General features: G+C 38.9%; 1 protein-coding gene, 2 long non-coding RNA genes and 1 pseudogene across 4 annotated transcripts; 2 read left to right on the top strand and 2 right to left on the bottom strand.

Moving 5' to 3' along the window:
- The first annotated feature begins 156 nt into the window (after window positions 1-156).
- LOC135615247 (uncharacterized) lies at window positions 157-6,179 on the top strand. Of its 2 annotated transcripts, XR_010487937.1 has the most exons (5): window positions 157-290; window positions 568-649; window positions 3,994-4,308; window positions 4,388-4,549; window positions 5,679-6,179. It is a non-coding gene; the product is annotated as an uncharacterized LOC135615247 (long non-coding RNA). The 2 variants fall into 2 exon arrangements; XR_010487936.1 differs by lacking the exon at window positions 5,679-6,179 and having other exon boundaries at window positions 4,388-4,791.
- LOC135615248 (uncharacterized) lies at window positions 3,740-4,520 on the bottom strand. The gene is made up of 2 exons (XR_010487938.1): window positions 4,381-4,520; window positions 3,740-4,283 (listed from the first exon to the last, which is right to left on the bottom strand). It is a non-coding gene; the product is annotated as an uncharacterized LOC135615248 (long non-coding RNA).
- Window positions 6,180-7,626: 1,447 nt separating the features above from the next.
- On the top strand, window positions 7,627-10,395 carry LOC135613582 (profilin-1-like). The gene is made up of 3 exons (XM_065110604.1): window positions 7,627-7,948; window positions 8,771-8,908; window positions 10,015-10,395. Exons 1-3 carry the CDS (start codon window positions 7,640-7,642, stop codon window positions 10,147-10,149), a joined length of 582 nt encoding a protein of 193 aa, XP_064966676.1. The 5' UTR covers window positions 7,627-7,639; the 3' UTR covers window positions 10,150-10,395.
- Window positions 10,396-13,464: 3,069 nt separating this feature from the next.
- Window positions 13,465-15,564, bottom strand: LOC135613581 (elongation factor 2-like; annotated as a pseudogene).
- Between the last annotated feature and the right edge of the window lie 6,340 nt (window positions 15,565-21,904).

The following is a 21,904-nucleotide window of genomic DNA, read 5'->3' as shown; positions in this document are numbered from 1 at the left end:
TGAGTATAGGTATTGGGTCTCCTTTGGATCCATAAGACGACGCATCACCGCGGAAGTTTCCTGGGTGAACCAACCCTACGACAACAAAACAAAGAGACCCGCTCGGTGATCGATAACCGTCTGATCTCTGATGAGGAAGACATCACTTAAACAAGGCGGCACCGTCTTTCGCAACGACTCATCCCCTCTCTCTCTCTCTCTCGCTTCTATATACCACCGTCTACTGCCAGGTTTTGATTTGACTCCTGCGATCGCCCTTCATCTCGTTCCTCTTACTCGCTCCTACGACGGTAAGAACGATGAACGATTCTCTTTGCTCTGTAACTGTGAAACCCTAGACTTCGTTCTTTTTTATCTACAAAAGTTTTGATTGTCTTCGCGCAGAAGTTCTTTCTTTTCCTTCTGATGCTAATATTTGATTGTCTATGAACTTTTTATAATGATTCACCCACTTGATTTTACTGGATCCGCTAAACAGAATTAAATTATCTTATACCCATTAGAAATCTTATTCAAGTGTGTCTATGAAGTTTTTATGATGATCCATCCACCTACTTGATTTTACAGGTTCTGTTGATGGAAACACCAACCAACGGGATTCATATGGAGAAAGCTTAGTGGGTGACCAACATCAGATCCTCACGGTCAGGTTGAGGTTTTCTGTTAAAATGTTATTATTCAATTATAAAATATTGTTATTTTCTTCACCAGCATCATACCCTGAATTGAATTTACAGAAAGTGCTAAGAGCAAATGAATGTGGTTTTAGTCGGCAAGCATTATTGGTATTCTTTTCAACATCTCGCATTGGTAATGCAGGAAAAGATTGATATTTTTGCCTGTCAACCTGCTTTTCCTGCTTCATCTTCTTCAATTATAGACCTTCTCTTGGTACCAAACACAGGCTTACCATCCAAAGTTAAGTCTTTGGCACCTTTGCTTCTCATGCTGAAGCAGAAGTCACATACCCTTCAGAGAATTCTACAAACACAAGCTCCAAAAACCTCAATGAGGACTTCACCTTTGGGGCCTTCACTTCTCAGACTGAACCAATAAGTACAGAACTTTCACAGAATTCCACAAACATCAGCTGAACAACCTAGATGACTACTCTTCTTGTGCTGAGGATAGAATCCTAGAATCTGAACTAGTCTTCTAGTAGATATGCCACTTCTAAATCTTGACTAGTCTTCTCATCAAGCATTCATGTGCAATTCATTGACAATTGCCAACATTGGTCAGACATTATCTGATAAAAAAAAACCAACTACAAATGCTAGTTTAAATACGCCTTCTTGTGGTTGAAGCATCGAGTAAGAAGCTCTATGGCCTAAGCTTTGTTATTTTTCGAATATGATGTGAGATATGTCGATGATGTTCGAATCAGCTCGACTTGGTTCGGGTTTGCTTCTGCAAGAAATCTGCAGGCAGAGCCGAGAAGGTTTCGGATGCTCAACTAGATGTCGACCTATACAAAGACCAAGGTCGGATGGGATTCTCAATGTGGTCTCTCTGAGGCTTAAGTCAATATCGAAATGGAGTGAAAGTTTTTAGTAAATAGTAACTCACTTTGATTACTGTGATACGAAAAGTTTTTCTTGTTGTTTCACTGAGAGGAATATTATGAGGCATAAGTAGAATATTTTTTTAGAATTTTATATTGGAATAATATCTATGTGGCTCAATCATTGATCAAGGCCCTGTCCTCCCTTTGTTGACTGTGTTGTCATTTGTCAAGCTATGATTGAAGTGAATATATTTTCTATCAAATGGTAATGGTTGACATATTATCCGATATAGCACACCAATATGCCTGGTTCTCGAAAGTAGTATCAAACATGTTAGGATCAAGAGCGGTACTAAGAGGGGGGGGGAGGGGGGGGGGGGTTTGAATTAGTGCAGCATAAAACTTTTGCGATTTCAAAAGTCTACGTTTCGATTAAAATCGATTTCGACGAAAATCGTTTCGTAAGGAGTTTAACTTGAAAGCGTATGTGAGTGTAGAGAAGGCAGTAAGAAGGTAATGTAGCTTGTAGTAATGAAACTTGCGCAAATTGAAAAGCAAACCAGAATTTATAGTGGGTTGGTCTTTGTGACCTACATCCACTTTCGGATTCCTCCTCCGTCGAGGTCACCGGCGTCCACTAAAGGCCTTCCTTCAATAGGCGAAGACCAACCATCTCTTACAACGCTTTCTCCTTTTCACGGGTTTAAGAGAGAACCCTTACAAGTCTCACACATCTCTTGAATGATCTCAAAACTTAGAAAGGGAGGAGGAGAACTCTAGCACTTGTTTACAACACTTTTACACCCCAACAACTCAAGATTATCTTAATGCTTTCGTGACCTTTCATGAAGAAAATGGTGGGATTTTTATAGGCCCTAATGGCTTCAAAAATGGAGCAAAAAAGTGTCTAATCTCGGATTTTCGGGGTCCTGACGGTGCCACCGTCATTATTGGGCGGTACCAACGCCTGACACCTGACACTGGGCGGTACTACCGCTTAGTCTGGGCGGCACCACCGCCTGACAGAGCTCAGAGACCGAGCTCTGGCGGTACCACCGCCCAGACCACATGGGGTGTTGCTTTCCAGGCGGTGCCATCGCCGACCAAGAATTCAGCATCTTGGTTGGGCCTTGACTTCGGCCTAAACCAGCCCAACTCGAGCCCAGTTGGCCCTAACAGAGTTGATGGGATTACCTCCCAAATCAACTCTAATTATTGTTCTAACTACGATTAAGGCAAGCATGGTCCGGTACGTTGATTCTTCACTCGACGATCTTCCGACGAACTCCCGACCAACTCTCGGTTAGTCTTCCGGCGTGCTTCCGGCGATCTCCCGACGAGCTTTCGGCGTGCTTCCGGTGATCTCTCGATGAACTCTCGGTGAGCTCCCGGTATATCGTTCGAGTCGTCGACTCCGGCCTATCAGCTGCTTTATGCCTTACTGCTATCGTAGTTGATCCTGCGCACTTATCTCAACACATGGATTAGATCAAATAATTTACCAATTGATTTCATCATCAAAATTCGAGATTCAACAAAACCGATATTTAAAACCTTTATAGCGTCAAACAATTTTTTTATTAGAACATGGTATTATGATAGAATTCCATATTCTAACTCTTGCCATATTTAGAAGTTCATATTCTCAGCATCCAAAATGGGAAGCAATTGATTGGTGGGAATGGAACTGAGTTGAGGCAAATTAATTATTTATTTGGAATGGTTTACTTGTGTAAAATGCAGTGCACAATTAGGTTAACATCTGGGCTAAAGGCATAAAGTCCCATCATGAACAAGTCAATTTTCCTTTCATGATGGTCGTGTTGGTTGCTGAAAGTCCAATGATGAGCCTGAAAGGGGCCTTCAATTTGAACATTAGCTCTTTACATAAGCATGTGAATCCAAAGTGGTATTTTTTGGAGGAGCAACATGCTTCTCCAAAAACAGAGGTGAGATTTACTTTCTCCAGACCATAAATTCTAATTATCAAAACAGAATTTTACCTCAAATACTCCTGCTCTGCATCTTTCTGATATCAAGAACCACAAGAGACATGGAAAACATGACACAAAAGTTGCTCTTTTCTGAAACATTACATGTGAAGGGATTTCAATGAGGACACGGATTTTTATAAACAGGAATTAGAGTTGGTTTACTGCCACAAAGAAGGCTACTGCTGCTGCTTTTGGACATATATCAAAGAACCACAACAAGCAACCCTGATAACCACGAGACATGGAAAACATAACGCAAAATTGCTCTGAACTGAAACATTACATGGCAAGGGATTTTATGAGGACATGAACTTTTATGCACAGGAATTAGAGGTGGTTTGCTCCAAAAAACAAAAAAAGGCTACTACTGCTGTTTTTTTGTCATCAAAGTACAAGACGTAACCCTGATAACCACAAGAGACACGGAAAACAAAACACAAAAATTGCTCTAATCTGAAGGATTTTAATGTGGACATGGATTTTTATGTACAGGAATGCGAGGTGGTTTGCTGCTACAAAGAAGGCTACTGCTGCTGCTTTTGGACATCAAAGAAGCACAAGAAGTAACCCTGGGAACAACCTTCTTCGATATGGTTTTGCTGCAATGCCCAGGAGAATGAGCAGACTTATGGCTTGCATCCATTCCGCCAGCATAGCTCCTGCATGCCTTCATCTTCCTTCTGTAAGCAGTCTCTTTCTTGGGCAGATCTTCAATGCTGCTAACCACAGAGAGCGATGTATATGATTGTGACTTGCCTTGGTAGTACTTGGACAGCCCTCTCCTACATCACCCAAATCCAATTGCAAGTTAGTCTAATGTATCTATTTCCTACTTCCATTAAGAGTTCATACATCTTTTCAGATCATTAACAGACTCACTTGATAGGTAGCTGCTCCATTAGTGAAGGCAACTCATACAGAGGTCTATCAGAACTCAGGTGGGGTGACAGCGACGAAGGATCTGGAGTTGAAGGCGTTTCATCTTCATCATCGGAGTTGCTGGAGAAGGGGTCAGAATCGAATAGCTCTTCGTCGTCTTCGTCACGACGTAAGTAAACTCCATGACATCTTTGCTTGAGACCTTCAACCATGTCCACTCTTGCAGAGGGAAACCTTAGAGATGGTTTGAGGGAGGTGATGCAGTGGATGCTTTCTTTCTACCTGATCTCTTTTAACCCCTTAGAGATGGTATGCCACGATATATAGCTCATAGATCTGATCCCACCAGGGAACATTTCTATGTGCTTGTGGTTATTTTAATGGTGACCACTGTAGCTTATTAGTATAAAATATGTGGATGGAATTTAAATCAATGGCTCATCAGCGTTATCAATTTCCATACCTAGGAAAGCCAGACCTATCATGTGACTTCCGGACCTCATGTGGTGGTGGTGCTCCTTTTGACATGGTCTCTCCTTGTCTCGAGCATTCCACGTTATCTTATTAATACTTGGGTGGCAATGGATAAGTTCCTATGAGTAGGATTCATCCATATCCTTTCATGCCTATCTCTTTTCTCTTTTTCGGTCTCATTCTGCCTTTGACCACCACTTCACACTGTGTAGGGACAGACAAGTTTAGTGGGCATGTCTCCTTGTAATGGGTATGAGCCATCTGTCTAAAATGGCTTTTATTCTGCTGACATCTTCTGTTCTTAGACTGGTGGGATTAGGGTGGGTCAGCTGGGAGATTACTTTTGTCCCACAAAGATAGCAGTGTAAGCTGTGGAAGACAAATTCCCTTGTCTCCTTGAGCTTTCTAGTCACCAAAAGTAGGGCAGGGCAGCCTCAACCTTTTTCTTTTCTTCCTCCCGGCTAGGTTTAGTCTGGCTATCAACAAGATTTATCAAACCTGTGGAATTAAGCCTAAAAAAAGTTTTTCCTTCCCTGATTCTTGTTTATTACATGAACTATTTTTAATTTTATAAATCCGATAAAAAGAAAAAAGTATGTACTAATGTCAAACTTACTTTTGACCTCTCTCTAATAACATCTAATATGATTAACATGAACTAAACACAAGTGTCGATATAGGATTTGAATTCATGATCTGTTTTAATGTCGTCTTAAATATTTGTCTTAAAAACTAAACTATTAGGAAAGGACCAATATATGCTTTACACATGTCACATTTCTTTCGAATTCATCAATTCTTACTTCTCACCACCATCTATCCAGGTCTCAAGCATCTATCCAGGTCTCAAGCATCTGTCAGGGTTACCCACCCAATCATAACTTGGTGTCCACTGTGGATGGATGCTCAGGATTGCATGGAGGAGGTCCCAAGCAGGCGAGGGGGAGCCCCAGCGGGATCTCCTAGTTGAAAACCATGGCACATGGCATGGGTGGTGGGAGGTTGATCCCTTTGGTGCGGAATAAATGGCTAAATGCTGTGTACATATAATATATAATATATATGTGGATTCCATCCTTAGCCTACAAGGATGAAGGCATAGATGATGGATGCCAAGGATTGGGCCGCCCCGATCCATGTCCCTCTTGTCTCTAATTTGTGATCATACTCCAATACTATAATAGCAGTCAATACAATCTGATGTTGAACCATGTTTGGTCGGCATTGGACATTAACTAGTAACGATTGCAATAGCTGGTCCTGTTGTACCTAAACTAGTTAAATGTTTTATATGATTTATCCCCGAGCGGCCACCTTTTAGTGCATTTATTCACATGAATTCCCACATTAATGATGTCTCTATTACCTCATGTTCAATCCTTTTATTTTTTTGTATCTCTTTCTTTCTCCTTAGAGGAAGAAAATAATATTTGATTAAATCTAGTACAAGCAGTCACAATTGGATGCAGAAAACATACAATTTCAAGGTGTTAGACTTACTTAAGTCCTGAGTTCGAATTTTATCTTCTATCACTTAATAATAATAATTTAGTTTTTTCTATTGACTGTATCATATTATATTTATTTAAAATCCAAGGTTTCGAATTTTCATCTTCATTATCTATTTATTTTTTTAAAAAATCTTAATTTTATAGTTTGTAGAAAAAAAAAGAAAAATTGCATCAATGTTTACTCTCCATAAAGCATGACTTATTATTATTATATAGAAGTCAAAGACGTGAAGTCTTGCAAACTTTGTGCTTCATCTGACGAAGGCAAGGCAGGAAAAATGGCTCATCTACTGGTGCCTCTGACTGAGCCTGATCTTGTCGTAAGCATGATTTGACCTTACCAAGTCACAACTGCAAGACTTGACCAGTTTGGATGATCTCGTTCCGACCCAACCTAATTGATCAGACACCCGGAGATGGCCTGCTGGCGGGTCAACCCTTCTCCATCCATAACAAAGTAATTCGAGATAAATGATAAATGAGAGGTATTAATTAGTTTAGTTAATAAAAATTTTAATATTTCTTTATTAAAAATGTATGAATTTAAATCTCAACTTCATCACTTACCTTTATATATAAAAAAAACTCAAGACAAATATATCAAACACACACAAGTGAAGATTATATATATATATATATATATATATATATATATATATATATATATATAATTTTATCAAATTAAAATATATGAAATTAAAAAAAAAACTTAATTTTTTTAAAAAATTGTTAGATAATATTTTCTTTGTAATTTTACATCTGTCCCTTTTTTAGCTAAACTAAAAAAATGTAATTATAACTTTGTAAAGAAAGATAGAATTAGAAGATCATAGAAATTACGTCACCATTTGCGATCTTAAATTTCAACCAAGAACGAGAGGTCGGCACCCACACGAGGAGCGACGGTTGCTTGCAATTCGAAGCCGAAAGAGTTTATCGCGTCACTAGACGTGCGTTCTCCGCCGTCGATCTTGTGGGCCCTGAACGCTCGATACCCGATCAGGACCGTTAAAGGACACGCGTATTCAATTAGGTAATTCGGGCTAAATCCGTGGGCAAAAAAAGTGCGCCTGTGGAGGAAGAAATTGACCCCAGGCGTTCCTCCCTTCTCCACCGTCTATCTCGTGGGTCCCAAGCGTCGGACATCCGATCACGACCGTCAGACTTGCCCTTTCGACGTTCGTCGGGTCCTGTTCGGTAATTACACATAAATCTTGGGGGCGAAAAATTACGCCCCGAGGAGGGAGAGATCGCGGCAATCGCGAAAGCCGGACATGAAGGAAGGGCACGTCTTCAATCGGGTTGAATGGGCGGTGGAGCGAGCACTTGAGATCCGCTCTTCCCTCGCCTTCCCACCCCGCACTAAATTTAAAGCGCGGGCGAGCCCACGAATGAGCGCAAGCCAAAGAATAAGACGAAGGAGAGAGAGAGAGAGAGAGAGAGCGAGAGCGAGAGACGCGATGTCGTGGCAAACATACGTCGATGACCACCTGATGTGCGAGATCGAGGGCCGCCACCTCACCGCCTCGGCGATCGTCGGCCAGGACGGCAGCGTCTGGGCGCAGAGCGCGTCCTTTCCCCAGGTTTATCTCGATCCCGATCAAGCCATTTCATGAAGCATTGATCTGATCTTGTTGGGTGTTTGAGTCATCTGCTATAATATGATGTCTCGGCTTGCTATGTTGTTGACGAGTGATTCAAGTTCTGAAGATGGGATGTGGATAAGTATGATTTTCTGACTTGATCTAATCAGATGTGATACTATGAATCTCCAAGAAATTTACTTGCATGAAATAGCGCAGCATGCCGACTTGTTGGAAAGAATAAATCTTGTTAATATACAATATTATCTATGTTGGCAATGCTGAAAGATCGATGTTTGGTCACATTTGTTAATTCTAAATGTTGAAATTAAGGAGGATAGTAGTAATTGGTACGATCTTGAATGACAATTTTTCTTTTCCAGGAATTTCTTTCATAATTTTGAAAATCTGATTTTGTGCATTTGGTCTTCTTCTTTCAATCAGTTCTGCCCACCATGCCAGAGTTAGAATCTAGATTCATGTTTATGCTCACAACCCCAGTTATTGGATCTTCTATTATCAGTATGCCAGCATTAGAATCCAATGGTTACCGGTTTTGTAAAATATTTGTTGCTTATTCGTAGAATTATGGAAGTTCATCAGATCCATGCTTATTAACATGTGGTAAAATATTTCTAATATTTTATCCATGATTCCTGATTGATTTCATCTGGTGATCCAACCAAAGCAGGCGACTAATAACTCCACGGACAAGATTTGTCTGCTAACATAATGCCATATGAATGCTTGAATTGCTCTCCTTTGCACGTTGTTATTCTTCCATTCTATAAAGTGATGCTTCTATTTACTGCCGTCGGTCAGTTTAAGCCTGAGGAGATCACCAATATCATAAATGATTTCAATGAACCTGGAACACTTGCCCCCATTGGCTTATTTCTTGGATCGACAAAGTACATGGTCATTCAAGGAGAGCCTGGAGCTGTCATCCGTGGAAAGAAGGTGATCATGCTATTTCTGAATATTTTTGATATCTTGTAGCTCATGCTGCAAACTTTCCTAGCTTCCTTTAGGATTTAGGATGATGATAATCTCTACAAATTTATCATATGTGTTGGATTGTTTGCTTGTAGTGGATTCGAATATTCTCGGTGGCCTCGTAGTTGCACATAAGATATTTAAATACGAAGTATTGCAATTTTTCTTCATGTTGACAGGCTTGAATTAATTAAATTCATCTGCATTATCGTTTGTGCATGAGGAGGCTATTAGAATTTTGTTAATGTGAGACATATGACAAGAGATGAATTTTCTTTATTATGATAATTGGTGGTAATAGCATCCTATGATGACCGAGTTTATGTTTTATTTGCACTTTTTTTCATGAGATGCCTTCTTTGACGGATCAATTCCATGTTGTTTAGTGTTGAGAGTTCGGTTTTTGTCACATCTTGAGTTTGTTCCAACGGCATAAACTTGTAATATCTAGAAAATTTACTTTGATGTCTGCTCTTGATCTCAGCACTATATATTGAGTTGAGCTGAAATCATTGGCTTGACATTTTGGTCCTTTTAATTTCTTGTCTTTACCCTTATGCTACTGCTTTCCACTAGCCATATATCCTGCGGCTGCCACTTCCATCAATGTTCACTGTTACTGATGATACTTCAGGAGTTCACAGTTTAGGGATGGAGAATTTGTTTCATTTCTTATAAATCCTGTACTCTGAATCTTACGGTTAAAAAGTTTGTCGTATGTATATCCATGGTAGCTAGTTCTTCCATGACAACTTTTGGAGGTGTGGAAGTGCCTTGTCGAACGATTATTATCAAAATGTAGTTTCTGTGAGGTGAGAAAATTTTCATGACTACGTTTAATAGAATTCATCTTCTATTTCCTTGGACTGCTTTACTTTGGTAAACTGAAAAGAGTGCAAAGCTTGCTATGGTGGAATTTCCATTGTCATACTTATATATCATAGCACAAACATAGGCCTGCCCGATAGTTTTCCCTGTGCTACAACACTTGTTATCTTAAGAAGCCTTCAGATCAGAGTTACATTGAGGTATTAACTTGTAAAGCAATTAATTTTCTTTTCCGGCGGCAGGGATCTGGAGGCATCACTGTGAAGAAGACAAACCAAGCATTGATTTTTGGCATCTACGACGAGCCAATGACTCCAGGACAGTGCAACATGGTCGTGGAGAGGTTGGGTGATTACCTCATTGATCAGGGCCTGTAGTTCATCGATTACCACATGCAGCTCATTTCCCCCCTACAAATGGAAACGTAAAACTTCTCTACTAAACGGTTTTGGAAAATGACCATAGGGTAATAATCTGGTGAAGGAGCAGGAATATCGAGTCCATCTGAAGTTGTTGATTTTTTATCCCCCTTCCTTTTCTTGATCAAATGCCAGTCGATGACTTGAATTATTGAATGTATGCTCTTCTTGGTTTCTTATATCTTATCAATAATCCATTTCCTTGATTACACACACATGGTTTGGAAAGTATTGGCATAGTTGATGATGAACTTGGTATTGCAACATCAGAGTGGTAGTGCCCTGATGCAATTACTATTTATTGCTTGCTGCTTGTGATTTGTTGAGTAAAGCCTAGCAACCAAAGTAAGGCTCTATCTATTGTTTTTGCATCATGATTGAACTGTAAAGTTCCTTTCAGCCCATACTAGTGTGTAAGCCACAGCAGCGATTAGACTCGTGCTATATGTTGTTTGCAATGTCCCAGAACTCATCAAAGCTCAGTTTCAAGGTCGGGTAGGCTGGGAAGAAGACACTGTGCGATTTCCCACAGGAAGGTGAAAGCTCAGAGGTATATGGGTTTCTGCTTTCCTCACAAAACGGTACATGCACATAAAGAAAGATACAGAGAATGTGTCCGCTACCGACTGCAGCTTCCCTGCACTGATCTGCTGGTCCAACTTGAAGATCGCAAATGAGTTTTGGCTGCACCAGGTGAGTGCAGATGGGCAGTGGATTATAGCCTGGTTCATGAGTCTGCATGGTCTCTCTCTCTCTCTCTCTGGGCTCCATCATCGTCTTCTTCCTGCTTCATGAGTCTGCATGGTCGCTGTCACCTGTGAAAAGAGCAAGTAGTGGGTGTTGTTCGGTAACTCTGTGGGCATTGCAGTTGCAGTCTTTGCCTCGTTATAGCTGCAGTGTGATGCGGTCCGGCAGAGACTCGTGGTGCCCGGTTTGCCTACCCCGTCGTCTCCTCTTGAGCTAGCCTTTCCTGTCCCCTCCTCGCACAAGATTACGCGGAGAGTGAGACGTGGTTGCACCATGTCGTATCCCCCCAGGAAAAATGACACCCATCCTGCAGAGAAATGTTAAGATGTGATTAATTGTGAACATATTTCAGAAGATGATGTAAGCAGCAGCATTTCTGATGTTGTTGGTTGTCAAAAGGCATGTTAATTTTGATGCTGAAACACCAAATGCATGTTATTTTCTACACTTTAAAGGCACACAAGTCATGCTAAACCACAAATTATGCACACAATATAAATGAAACAGGCTATTATAAGATGAACATATCTCGAGAACATCATCATACCCGAGAGCATCTGTAGACACGGCTTCAGGTATTCATTCCCGTTTCATGAGGTTGAAGCGGACTCTCATGGTCTTGGATTCCAGTTCCAACTCCTCCCGGTAATGTCAAAAGGCATATAGCATTTGTAGACAGGACAAGTGCATATTTGTACTGCTGAGAGGGAAGAAATCAAGGGAGAGAGACTATATATATATATATATATATATATATATATATATATATATATATAGAAGTAATAAATGATAAGTATAAGTTTTAAAATTTAAATATTATATGTAAGATAAAATTACTAATGGACTTATACATGTATACATAAAATGAGGAACATTACATTATTTATTAATCAAAGCCTAACTTGTGAATCATATTCTGAATGTCTCAAGCCCCAAATAAAGTAAGCCAATGATACCTATCACGTCAGCATTATATCCTAATAGATCGATCATTTGAATCATTATATCATAATGGAGTGATTTTCGGAATCAAGTTAGAATATATTTCTTACGGTGAATTTATATCACTTAGAGCTATATTAAAAGATCATGTTTGCCTCTGTAACTTTGAAAATTTTCTATCACAATCGTAGCCTTAGTCGTGCCTCCACCCATGTTTAGCTCGTCGGTCTTTGCCCTCCTGTTGGCCCTCATCGTGGTTGGTCACAATACTTATATTGAAGTATAGGCTCCTAGGGGAAGAGAGGGGGTGGTCGGGGTTTCCAGCCCATGTGTGAAAGCGTATACGACTAGAAGAGGAGAGGAGGTAGTCGGTAGGGATATTTTGCATGTTAAAACATAGGTGATGCGGGCAAGGGAGGAGGCAAGTGACATTGTTAAGTGAGAAAGGGGGCGGGGCGTGGGGATATTGCTTGCCAACATGTGCGTGGAGGCACAGTTAGCTAAGGGAGGGGAGGGGGGCAATTGATGTTGCCTACTAGTCAAGACATGGATGGGTAAGAGATTAGTGGATGGGAGAACGAGGCCTAACGAGTGGGATTACTAAGTACAGGGTGGAGGCGCGACGAAGGATGATGACCGAAAGGGGCAAAATAATTATTTTTGAAAAAAAGATGCTTTTTCGATGCTATGCAAGAAAAACCAAAAGTTAGAATTTTTTTTTATTTTTTAAAAATTCATATATAAATAAGACTAATAGTATAAAGAGAGACATTTGTAGGTATGATGTAGATTCTAATCACTCGATTATATACTTTATATTTATATAAGAAAATTGATTGAGTATTGAATGGATCTGGTTCGGTACATGCTCCCGACACATGGTTTGAAGGAAACATCGACTTTTAGTCATGAGTTAGGTTTTCAAGTCAAGGAGCCCAGAAAACACTGTTTGATGCACCTAACTTTGGTCTCCTCCTCACTTAGAAAGTTTCAAGTCAAAAGTTTAAACAAGCCTGGTTAGCAACCTCAATTCAAAAAAAAAAAAAAGAGAAAAAAAGAGGGATTGATTAACTCAACATGGATAAAAAATTTGATGTATGAGTTGACCCATGCCTTTGTTATGAGACAAATTACTAAATAAGTTGGAAAGATGGATTGTTTAGTGAAGTTGTAGATAGCCAAGTCGAAAGGGTTTCAAGAAAAGATTCGACCTATATAAAGACTCAAAGAAGCGTTTTACAAAAACGTCGATCAAGAGTATGGGAAGGGTCTATTCTAAGGCGATGAATAACTCACCAAAATGGCGGCCCACCCAGGACTTGTCGCCAGGTAGTGATGACGGACATGTTATATTCTATGTTCCCTGAATGTAAGATTGCCTATGTAGCACATTGCATCCATAATCTTAGGCTAATTGGAGTGTGAAGAACAAAAAGAAGGTTTTTACATCAGCCTGACTCAAAAAGACCAGTGCAACAAAGGAAATCTACGATGTTGCAGCCCATCTACAAGCAGGCAGGCTATTACCATTTCTCCATCATTTGTTCATTCATCAAGATTTCCATCTAAAAGCATTCGCTCAGCATCTCAGTTGGACTAGTTTCAATTGATGTATCTACCAACCAGTTCAAAGAAAATCTAATAACATGTCTAAAGCATCAACCTAAAACACAATTTAGATAATACAATCTTGCGGTTGTCGCTCACCAGCTGCCCCGCCTGTGAGCCGGGCTCCAGTGGGTCGGAAGACATCATGTCCCAGTGGTCAAACACACATTGGGGGAATGCCTGGCCCGATGTGGCTGCTCGCAAAGCAGTCGAGAATCCAAAAAACTCGATGACCGGTAGGTAAGCCTTGATGTTGCCGAGTGGAGTGCCTGGCCTCCGAAGCTCTTCAAAGACGTGACCTCGCTTCTGGTTAAGAACACCATAAATACCTCCAAGGGCTTCCTCGGGAGCCTGGATTTCCACCAGGTACACAGGCTCCAAAAGCCTTGGTTTGGCTGTCAACTGGGCCGCATAGATGACACTTTGTCGCAGTCTGGATGATGACCTGCCCACCACCACCTCTATGGATAGCATCAGCGTGCAGAACAACATCACATACCTCGAAACACATCCCACGCATGTTTTCCTCCGCCACTGCTCCTTCCTTCGATGCCCACTGGAAACCAGCAACAACAGAGTCCTTGATTTCATTAAGGTACTGAACTCCCTTACACATATCGACAACAACCATGTTAGGACCTGTGGTCTCAGGACCAAAGCACCAAATCTTCTTCGCGAGATCCTTATCCCAACCAAACTCCTCTGACAGGATCTTAGAACGTGCTTTTGGATCATCTCTTGGACCGATAACGCCCTTCATCAATTGCCTCAGCGAGTCCCTCCTCCATGGGCCGTGCCTCCATGTAAAGACGGTTGTGCTTGTTCGGTGACTTTGCTGCTCATCACCGTCCGACATGATTTCTCAAGCACAGTTTCTCGGAAGGACACAACAACTGGGTCAGACACCACAATTTCTGCCCCTCCCATAAAATCCTCTTGCAAATCTTTCAAGCATATCTCAAGGTGAAGCTCCCCAGCTCCAGCAACGATGTGCTTGCTCACCGGACTCCTCTATCGTACACACCACCATGGGATCAGATTTGGCAAGGCGTTTTAACCCTTCCACAAGTTTGGGAAGGTCCGATGCAACTTTGCATCGAACAGCAACACGTACAACAGGGGAGACACATAATTTCATGGCCCTAATGGGATGCGCATCAACTTCCTACTCATTTGTCAGGGTGGCATTCTTCTTGGTAATAAATTGATCTAAACCAACCATCGCCACTGTGTTTCCACATGGCACATCCTCCACAGACTCCTGTTTTTTACCCATCCAGATGACAGTTCTTCGGACACTCTTCACATACCAAGTCTTTCTTCCGACCTGGTACATACATAGTAAGTACTATGGCCCCATGAGACGAACCTTCATGCCAGTGGGGCGACCTTGCCAGAGAACACTCTACCAAATGCAAAGAACCTGCCCTCCTTATCCGAAGCAGGAATCATCTTAGACACATGTAGCATAAGAGGGCCCTCCGGATCACAATTTCCGATAGCATTGGCATATATAATATCAAGAGGACCCTCATACAGGTTCTCTGGATATATACTTGTACATCACCAAGAAGAGTATCTTCGTAGGTAGCCATAATAACATTAGCCTTCTCAATAACACGTTGGAAGGTCTGATAGGTTTCCTCCCCTTCAACCTGAAGCTCCAAAAAGCACCTATCCATCTAGTCAATACAGGTCTAATTCTTTCTCCCAGAGCTTGTCTAACAACAGTTTCGGTCTGGACACAAACGCCCTCGACACAGTCTACGACGACTAACGCACCATCAGTAATTCGGAGAAGAGAAGTCAAACATGCCCAGGGCGAATCAACGAGGTTAATGAGACATTCATTTCCACTTCTCTCACCCTTGTAATTTTTCGGGGACTCCTCAGTCATCTCATAGAAAAGAGAGATCCCAGTAGATTTGATTGTCATACCACGTTCAGCCTCATCCTGGCGGGTAATCAGTCATCCTGACACCCCCAGCAACTTCTTGTGCAATGATTCCAGCAGCAGCAACCAGACAATCAGTGAGAGTAGACTACTTACCTGCATATACCATGAACATATGTCGATGTTCAGAGACAACATAAATTTGTATTAAGCTACTTCATATATGGAATCCCAAAATCACATCATTCTATAGCTTATATGGTTATTCAAAATCGATACAAGTTTATGCTAAAATGTAGGTTTCTATAACAACTCAAACAGTTAAGATGTTAAAATACTTCAATAAATGTAAAATACCAACACTAGGAGGCACAAAGGTGAACCATAAACAATAACAAATAAGATGGCAAAAAAATCAATTAAAAGATCAATCTCAACAAATCTTCATTACATATTCATCTGCCAACCCAGCGGCAAAGATGCTGGCAAATGCAGTCTGCAACTTTTTTTGGGCACAAAAACCATGCAGATAGTTATAGGTTTCCAAATTTATCATAACAATTTAAACTATGCAAACGATTCAAAATTTCTTACCATGATCCACTTGTGCAATGACAGACATGTCTCATGTCCATGATTACCACGGAGCTCTTCTGCCGTGAACTTCACCATTTTGACTACTTTGAGATATCAAACAATCCTCAAATGACGAACCCCACCAATGAGTTCAGTCAAGTTGACTTTCATGCATAATGGGTTACTTTAAGTCGTCCAATGCTACTTATCTCCAACCTGCTAGATATATTAGCCATGCTTAGAAAAACAAAAGAAAACAAAAAATTAAAGATCCAAAGTACATCAACATCAAGCAGGCAACAAGACATTCATATAGATCTAGGATAAAATCCATAAATATTAACGGTAAGGTATTCAGTTTCAAATAATATCATTTGTATCGGACGGTACGTATCAGTCCGTCAACTGATCGATACATGAATCACCTTTTATAAAAATATTATATATAATATATATATATATATATATATATATATATATATATATATATATATATATATATATATATATATACCGAACGATATATCATATCGTATCGACAAATATCAAAATATTGATACAATACGATATTTCAAATCACACAAGACACACAAAAGTAACAAAATCACACATTCTAGGAAAAAAAAAATAATTTAACATTCACTCTAATAATCTAGTCGGCACCGAACTGATACGACAATAACTCACCTAGCAACATCAATGTTTCTCGCTAATGATGCAAATTTCCATCACTAATCCAAGCCTAGAGACCAGCAAAGTATTGTTCACTCTGAGCTAAGGCCAGCACAGTTTTAGGCCTAGGGTGAACCTTGAAAAGGTGCCTCAAGGAGAGGAGCTCAGTACGAGACTTAAAGACCATGGCTCTCCAAGTCCTAGCCAATCCAAGACTAATATAGCATCATCATGAATCCCAGTTGGAGGTCCATAGGTCTCTCCCAAACTGTTGCATAGGTCACCACTGACGAAGCATATCATCCTCGTCCACTCGGACACAGGGTTCCACAAGCTATCATCTGCTCTGGCCTAAACCCTGCAAAAACTTGAATTCAGTGGGCAAGGAAATCATGGTGTAGGTTGCTCTTTGGCAAGCTACGTGGCTAGGGTTCAAGTCACCAAAACAACTTATTTGCTTGTTGGAGTAACACCACAATGAACCGCCCAAACCTCATCCTTTTTTATATTTGAATTAATTATAAGATAAAACCTCAAAGTGTCATCAGGCTAATAATGACATTAATTATTATCAACATCCTAGATCTCATGACCTAGCCCAATAATGACATCAGTTATTATCTTCAAAACCTGGCAGTCTCCAGACATTTAGCATCATAGGCATAAATCAGAACAACACAAACGTCTTAGCAAGCCCAAGTTGTCCAGTTTTAGCCGTTCGAAAAGAACAAAAGCCAAGCAACATACTACAGAACTCCGAAAAAATGATCAGGTTTGATGAATACAGAAAAAATAGGCAAAAAATAAGCTAAAACACACTACTGAATGCAAACATGAAATACATATATTAACAGCTTCTAGAATGGTCAAGCTGGTGCTGTTTCAACACATTTTCTCCGTCAACAGTAAATAATGGTCATAATCGTGATGTTCACGAAACATTGACACCATGCATCTTAAACACTGGTTAATGCAATCAAGTTGTTCAATATATATTAAAAATAATGTGATAAATAAACTGGACTAGTTGCCTCAGTTTATTTTTCTCAATAATTATTTAAGTAATAAAAATGAAAAATCACTAACTCGCTTCCAAAGTTCCTTTTAGCACGTTGGCTTCCCATCTAATCAACAAATCGCCATAACAGATGAAAATATATTTTGACATATAGCCAACCAACTAAATACTGGACAAGCAGAGTAATCTAGAAAAGAAAAGACATACAATGAAAAAACTCGGAGTATAATGAAAGATAAGAGTATAAGTTTCTTAAAATAATAAACAAAATTTATCATATCTTAATAAATCTTTTCATTCTATCTATTCATTTAAATCTAAATTTTTATTTTTTTATTTTATCTAATCCTAGCTATTTGAATTAATCTTAACACACCTCCTAAATTCAAATAGTTGTAACTTGAAGTTGTCTTCCAAATAAAATTTTTCTTTCGCCAAAGCTTTTGTTAAGGTATTGGCAAACTGATCTTGGATGCTGCATCTATCATTTTTCCATCTTTAAACTTTTTTGGAATCTTCAATGGTTGCTCATTTTCACTTTCCTTGAAAGACTCATCAGAACCACTATTGGCTTTAGATACTTAAGACTTCTTAGCTTGTTGTCCTTTTGAATGTTCATCATCAGAACTTTCTTGAGAGTTGTCATACCTCATCTTCATCATTGCTAGCACTCTCCTTTTTAATAGTTTTTGTAACAGGTTTATTAACAGTAGATGGAACATAATTCGAAACTTTTCGCTTCGTGAATTATAGCTCCTCATCGCTCTCATCATAATTTTCTTCAACTTTAGTCTTATTCTAAGACATCTTCTTATCTATTTGAATTTTATAGGATTCGACATATAGATAATTTGTATATATCAATAAAAATTCAAATGATCGTAACTTTTATGTCATAATGTCAATTCATCAGCAGCATGTAAGGAGAAATCTAAAAATAATAAGGGAAGCACTTTGTTTTTTGTCATCCTCATAGTTGCTATCAATTTTCTAATTTTCTTATCATAAATCAAGTATTTTTTATCATAAAAAATAGTATAATATATTTTTCTCATCAATTATCCTATACTAATGATATTTTATTTTAAACTAGGAATAAACAATACATCATTAATAAATTTTTTACTAGATTTGGTGTTTATAGCAATTGTTCATTTTCGTTTCACTTGAATCTTATTGTTATTTCCCATATATACTATAGATCTGACTTAATCATCAAGCCTTTGGAATGAACCTTTGTCTATTGTCATATAATTGCTGCATCGATTGTTCAAAAGTCAAACAGATTTAGAATATTTTTTATCAGATGTTATAAAGAAAATATTTTCTTCATCCCTTTTTCCATCTATATTTTTCTCATGATAATTTATTTGATTTTTATTCCAATAGTATTTTTCAAGATGATCATATTTTTTTTCAATAAGAGCGTAGAGGAACAATTGGATTGTTATTTTTGTACCAATAATTCTTTTCAATATATCCAATTTTTTTACAAATAAAACATCGATGAGTTTCTTTGTTACCTTTATTCGAGTTTCTCTGACACTCATTTGATTAATCATAACCATTATTATTTTGATCTCTCCCTCCAGATTTGGTTTCTAAATATTTCTTTTGGTTGATCTATTTTCATTTGAAGAGCATATTGTGAAGTTTTATATGAATATTTATTTACTTTTTATTCATTAACTAAAAGGGAGCTGATAGGACCCTAGCAGGGTTGGGTCCTATTCAACCAAGAAGCAACTAATAAAACCTTGTGAGATTGTAATAAACCCCACCTAGCTGCCTCTATCCTATAAACAAGAGTGGCTAGGGTTTATATTTGGGCCTTTGGGCTTTCTAGCCGTCACCCCCTTTTACTGGGTTGGTTGGTTAAGGTTAAGGGCAAAAGGGGTAACTTAATTAGGAAGCAGCCCCTAGGGCTAGGGTTTGGAGCCCTATATAAGCATGTAGCTTTCATATCTTTGGGAATAAGATCTATCTACAATTGCAGTCATTTGACTGACTTCTAGGAGGGTGGAACCCCTAGAGCGCTCCAAGGAGTGATCTCCCTCAAAGATCAATTTACATAGAATTCCTGTGGGGTTCTATCATGAGCACATTAATTCATCAATAAATAATGTACTTATATCTTTCGCTTCTTCTATAGCTTATAGCTATTGAAATAATGTTAAAATTTGGAGATAAACTCCATAAAACTTTTTCTACTACAATTTGATCTTTTAGATTTTCACCATAAGATCACACTTGTTCATAATAGAAGATACTTTTGATAAGAAATAAATAGATGCTCATCTATTGTTTGTTGTAGCATGTAGATGACTTTTGTATCTTTCTGTATATTCTTATTCATATGAGTTTTTTTATTTTTAGTAATATTAGGATCCTATAGGTCATAGTCAAAAAAATTATTCTCTAACAAATTTTATAATCCTTGTGAAATAAACAAAGTTTTCATCTTAACAATCTAAAATTGATAATTTTCACCCTTGAAGAGAGGAAGAAATTGATTATAAATACTTACTTCAATGCTTACCATCTTCTTATTTTTTTTCTAGATTTTCTAGCTTTCCATTCCTTTTTAATTGATGAACTCCCGAGATTGATTCAAGAGAATAGTAGAGTAAACTAGGAGTACTTTTAATCTGTAGTGCTTTGGATTAATCTAAGAACACCTATTTATATTGACTAAAAGATAGAGTACAAGTTCTTTAAAACAATAAAAAAAATCTATCATATCCCAAAAAATCTTTTCATCCTAATCTATTCATTTACATCTAAATTCTTATCTTTTATTTTATCTAATCCTAGCCATTTGAATTAATCTTAACATATTTGTCTTGAGTTGATATTTGCAATGAGTTTGCAATCCAATTCACCGTGTACACATTATACTATCAAACTTAGATCGAACTAGATAATCAAATTAAAAAAATCGAGCACTAGACCAAAAATGTTTAACCCTAATTTAATGATAGTAGACCCGTTGAACCTTGTAAATTAGCATAATTTATCCAAAAATTCTAATAATAGGGTTTTACCATATTGTGCATGTTAGGATTGAGTCGGAGGGGGGGTGAATTAGTGTAGAGGAAAAATTACGTCGGTTTGAAATTTTTTGTACGATAAAAATTTGATTTCGATGAAAATCATTTTGTAAAGATATTAACTTAAAAGCATATGGGAGCATAGTGAAGATATTAACTTAAAAGCATATGGGAGCATAGTGAAAGTAATAAGAAGGTAAAACAGTTTATAGTAAAGGTAAATTGCTCAAAACTAAATGCAAACCAATTTATAGTGGTTCGGTCGTCGTGACCTACATCCACTCCACCGATTCCTCTTCCATCGAGGCCATCGACATCCACTAACAATCTTCTTTCAACGGATGAAGATTAACTATCATTTTACACCCCACTTCTCCTTTTCACAGATTTAGGATATAATCTTTTACAAGCACTCACTCCTTTCTAAACAGAATTCTAAACTTAGAACTAGAAGAGGGGATCTCTCAAGTGATTGCTATAGCGTTTTCCCACTTTTAAACTCTTTGTGCTTGTGTAACTTAACCAGGGATGAGAGAGGTATTTATGGGCTTCAAGTGGATTCAAACTTGGAGCCTAAAAGTGTCTTATCCCAGGTTTCCCAGATCCTAACAGTACCGTCGCTTGTGCTGGGCGGTACCACCACCTGCAACACTAACACTAGGTGGTACCATCACCTAGTCTAGTGGTACCATCGCTCAGTCTAGCGGTACCACCACTTGGCACCTTGCCACTGGGTGATACCACCACCCAATCTGATGGTATCACCGCTTGACAATCTTTCAAAGACTATGTTTGGGCGATACCACCGCCTGACACAGTCTTGGAGATTGTGCCACGATAGTTCTATCTATTGGGTTACTATTTGAGCATTTTACCTAGCCCAACATAGCCCAAACTTGGGCCCAATTGGCTCCTAATTGAGTTAGCTCAATTCGAAACCAATTATGCATAAAACCTATTTCAATCTGGACAATTATTACAAAGCTAATCAAATGTTGTCCGACATGTCATTGGTTCATCAACGCCTCATCCGATTCTTCGGTGCATCATCATCTCTTATGGCCTATTGCCCAATCGGCTAGTTGACCTCCGCAACTCTGATTTTCTTGGTGTAATTTTCACTTTTCTTAGTCCGATGCCCGAACCCATGGCCCGAAGACTTCTGCCGATACGTCGACGGATCTTCCGGCTCGACATCCAATATTC

Source organism: Musa acuminata, chromosome BXJ2-6, assembly GCF_036884655.1.
Source record: "Musa acuminata AAA Group cultivar baxijiao chromosome BXJ2-6, Cavendish_Baxijiao_AAA, whole genome shotgun sequence".
In the NCBI taxonomy this organism is placed as follows: domain Eukaryota; kingdom Viridiplantae; phylum Streptophyta; class Magnoliopsida; order Zingiberales; family Musaceae; genus Musa; species Musa acuminata.
The sequence above is the reverse complement of the archived record's forward strand: the minus strand, read 5'-3'. Positions and strand labels throughout refer to the sequence as shown.

Excerpts from the sequence above, each read along its gene's own strand:
- LOC135613582 (XM_065110604.1), top strand. The coding sequence starts at position 7,640 with ATGAAGGAAGGGCACGTCTTCAATCGGGTTGAATGGGCGGTGGAGCGA. Across the intron at positions 7,949-8,770 it reads AGAGCGCGTCCTTTCCCCAG|TTTAAGCCTGAGGAGATCAC; the intron begins GTTTATCTCGAT and ends GCCGTCGGTCAG. Across the intron at positions 8,909-10,014 it reads CTGTCATCCGTGGAAAGAAG|GGATCTGGAGGCATCACTGT; the intron begins GTGATCATGCTA and ends TTCCGGCGGCAG.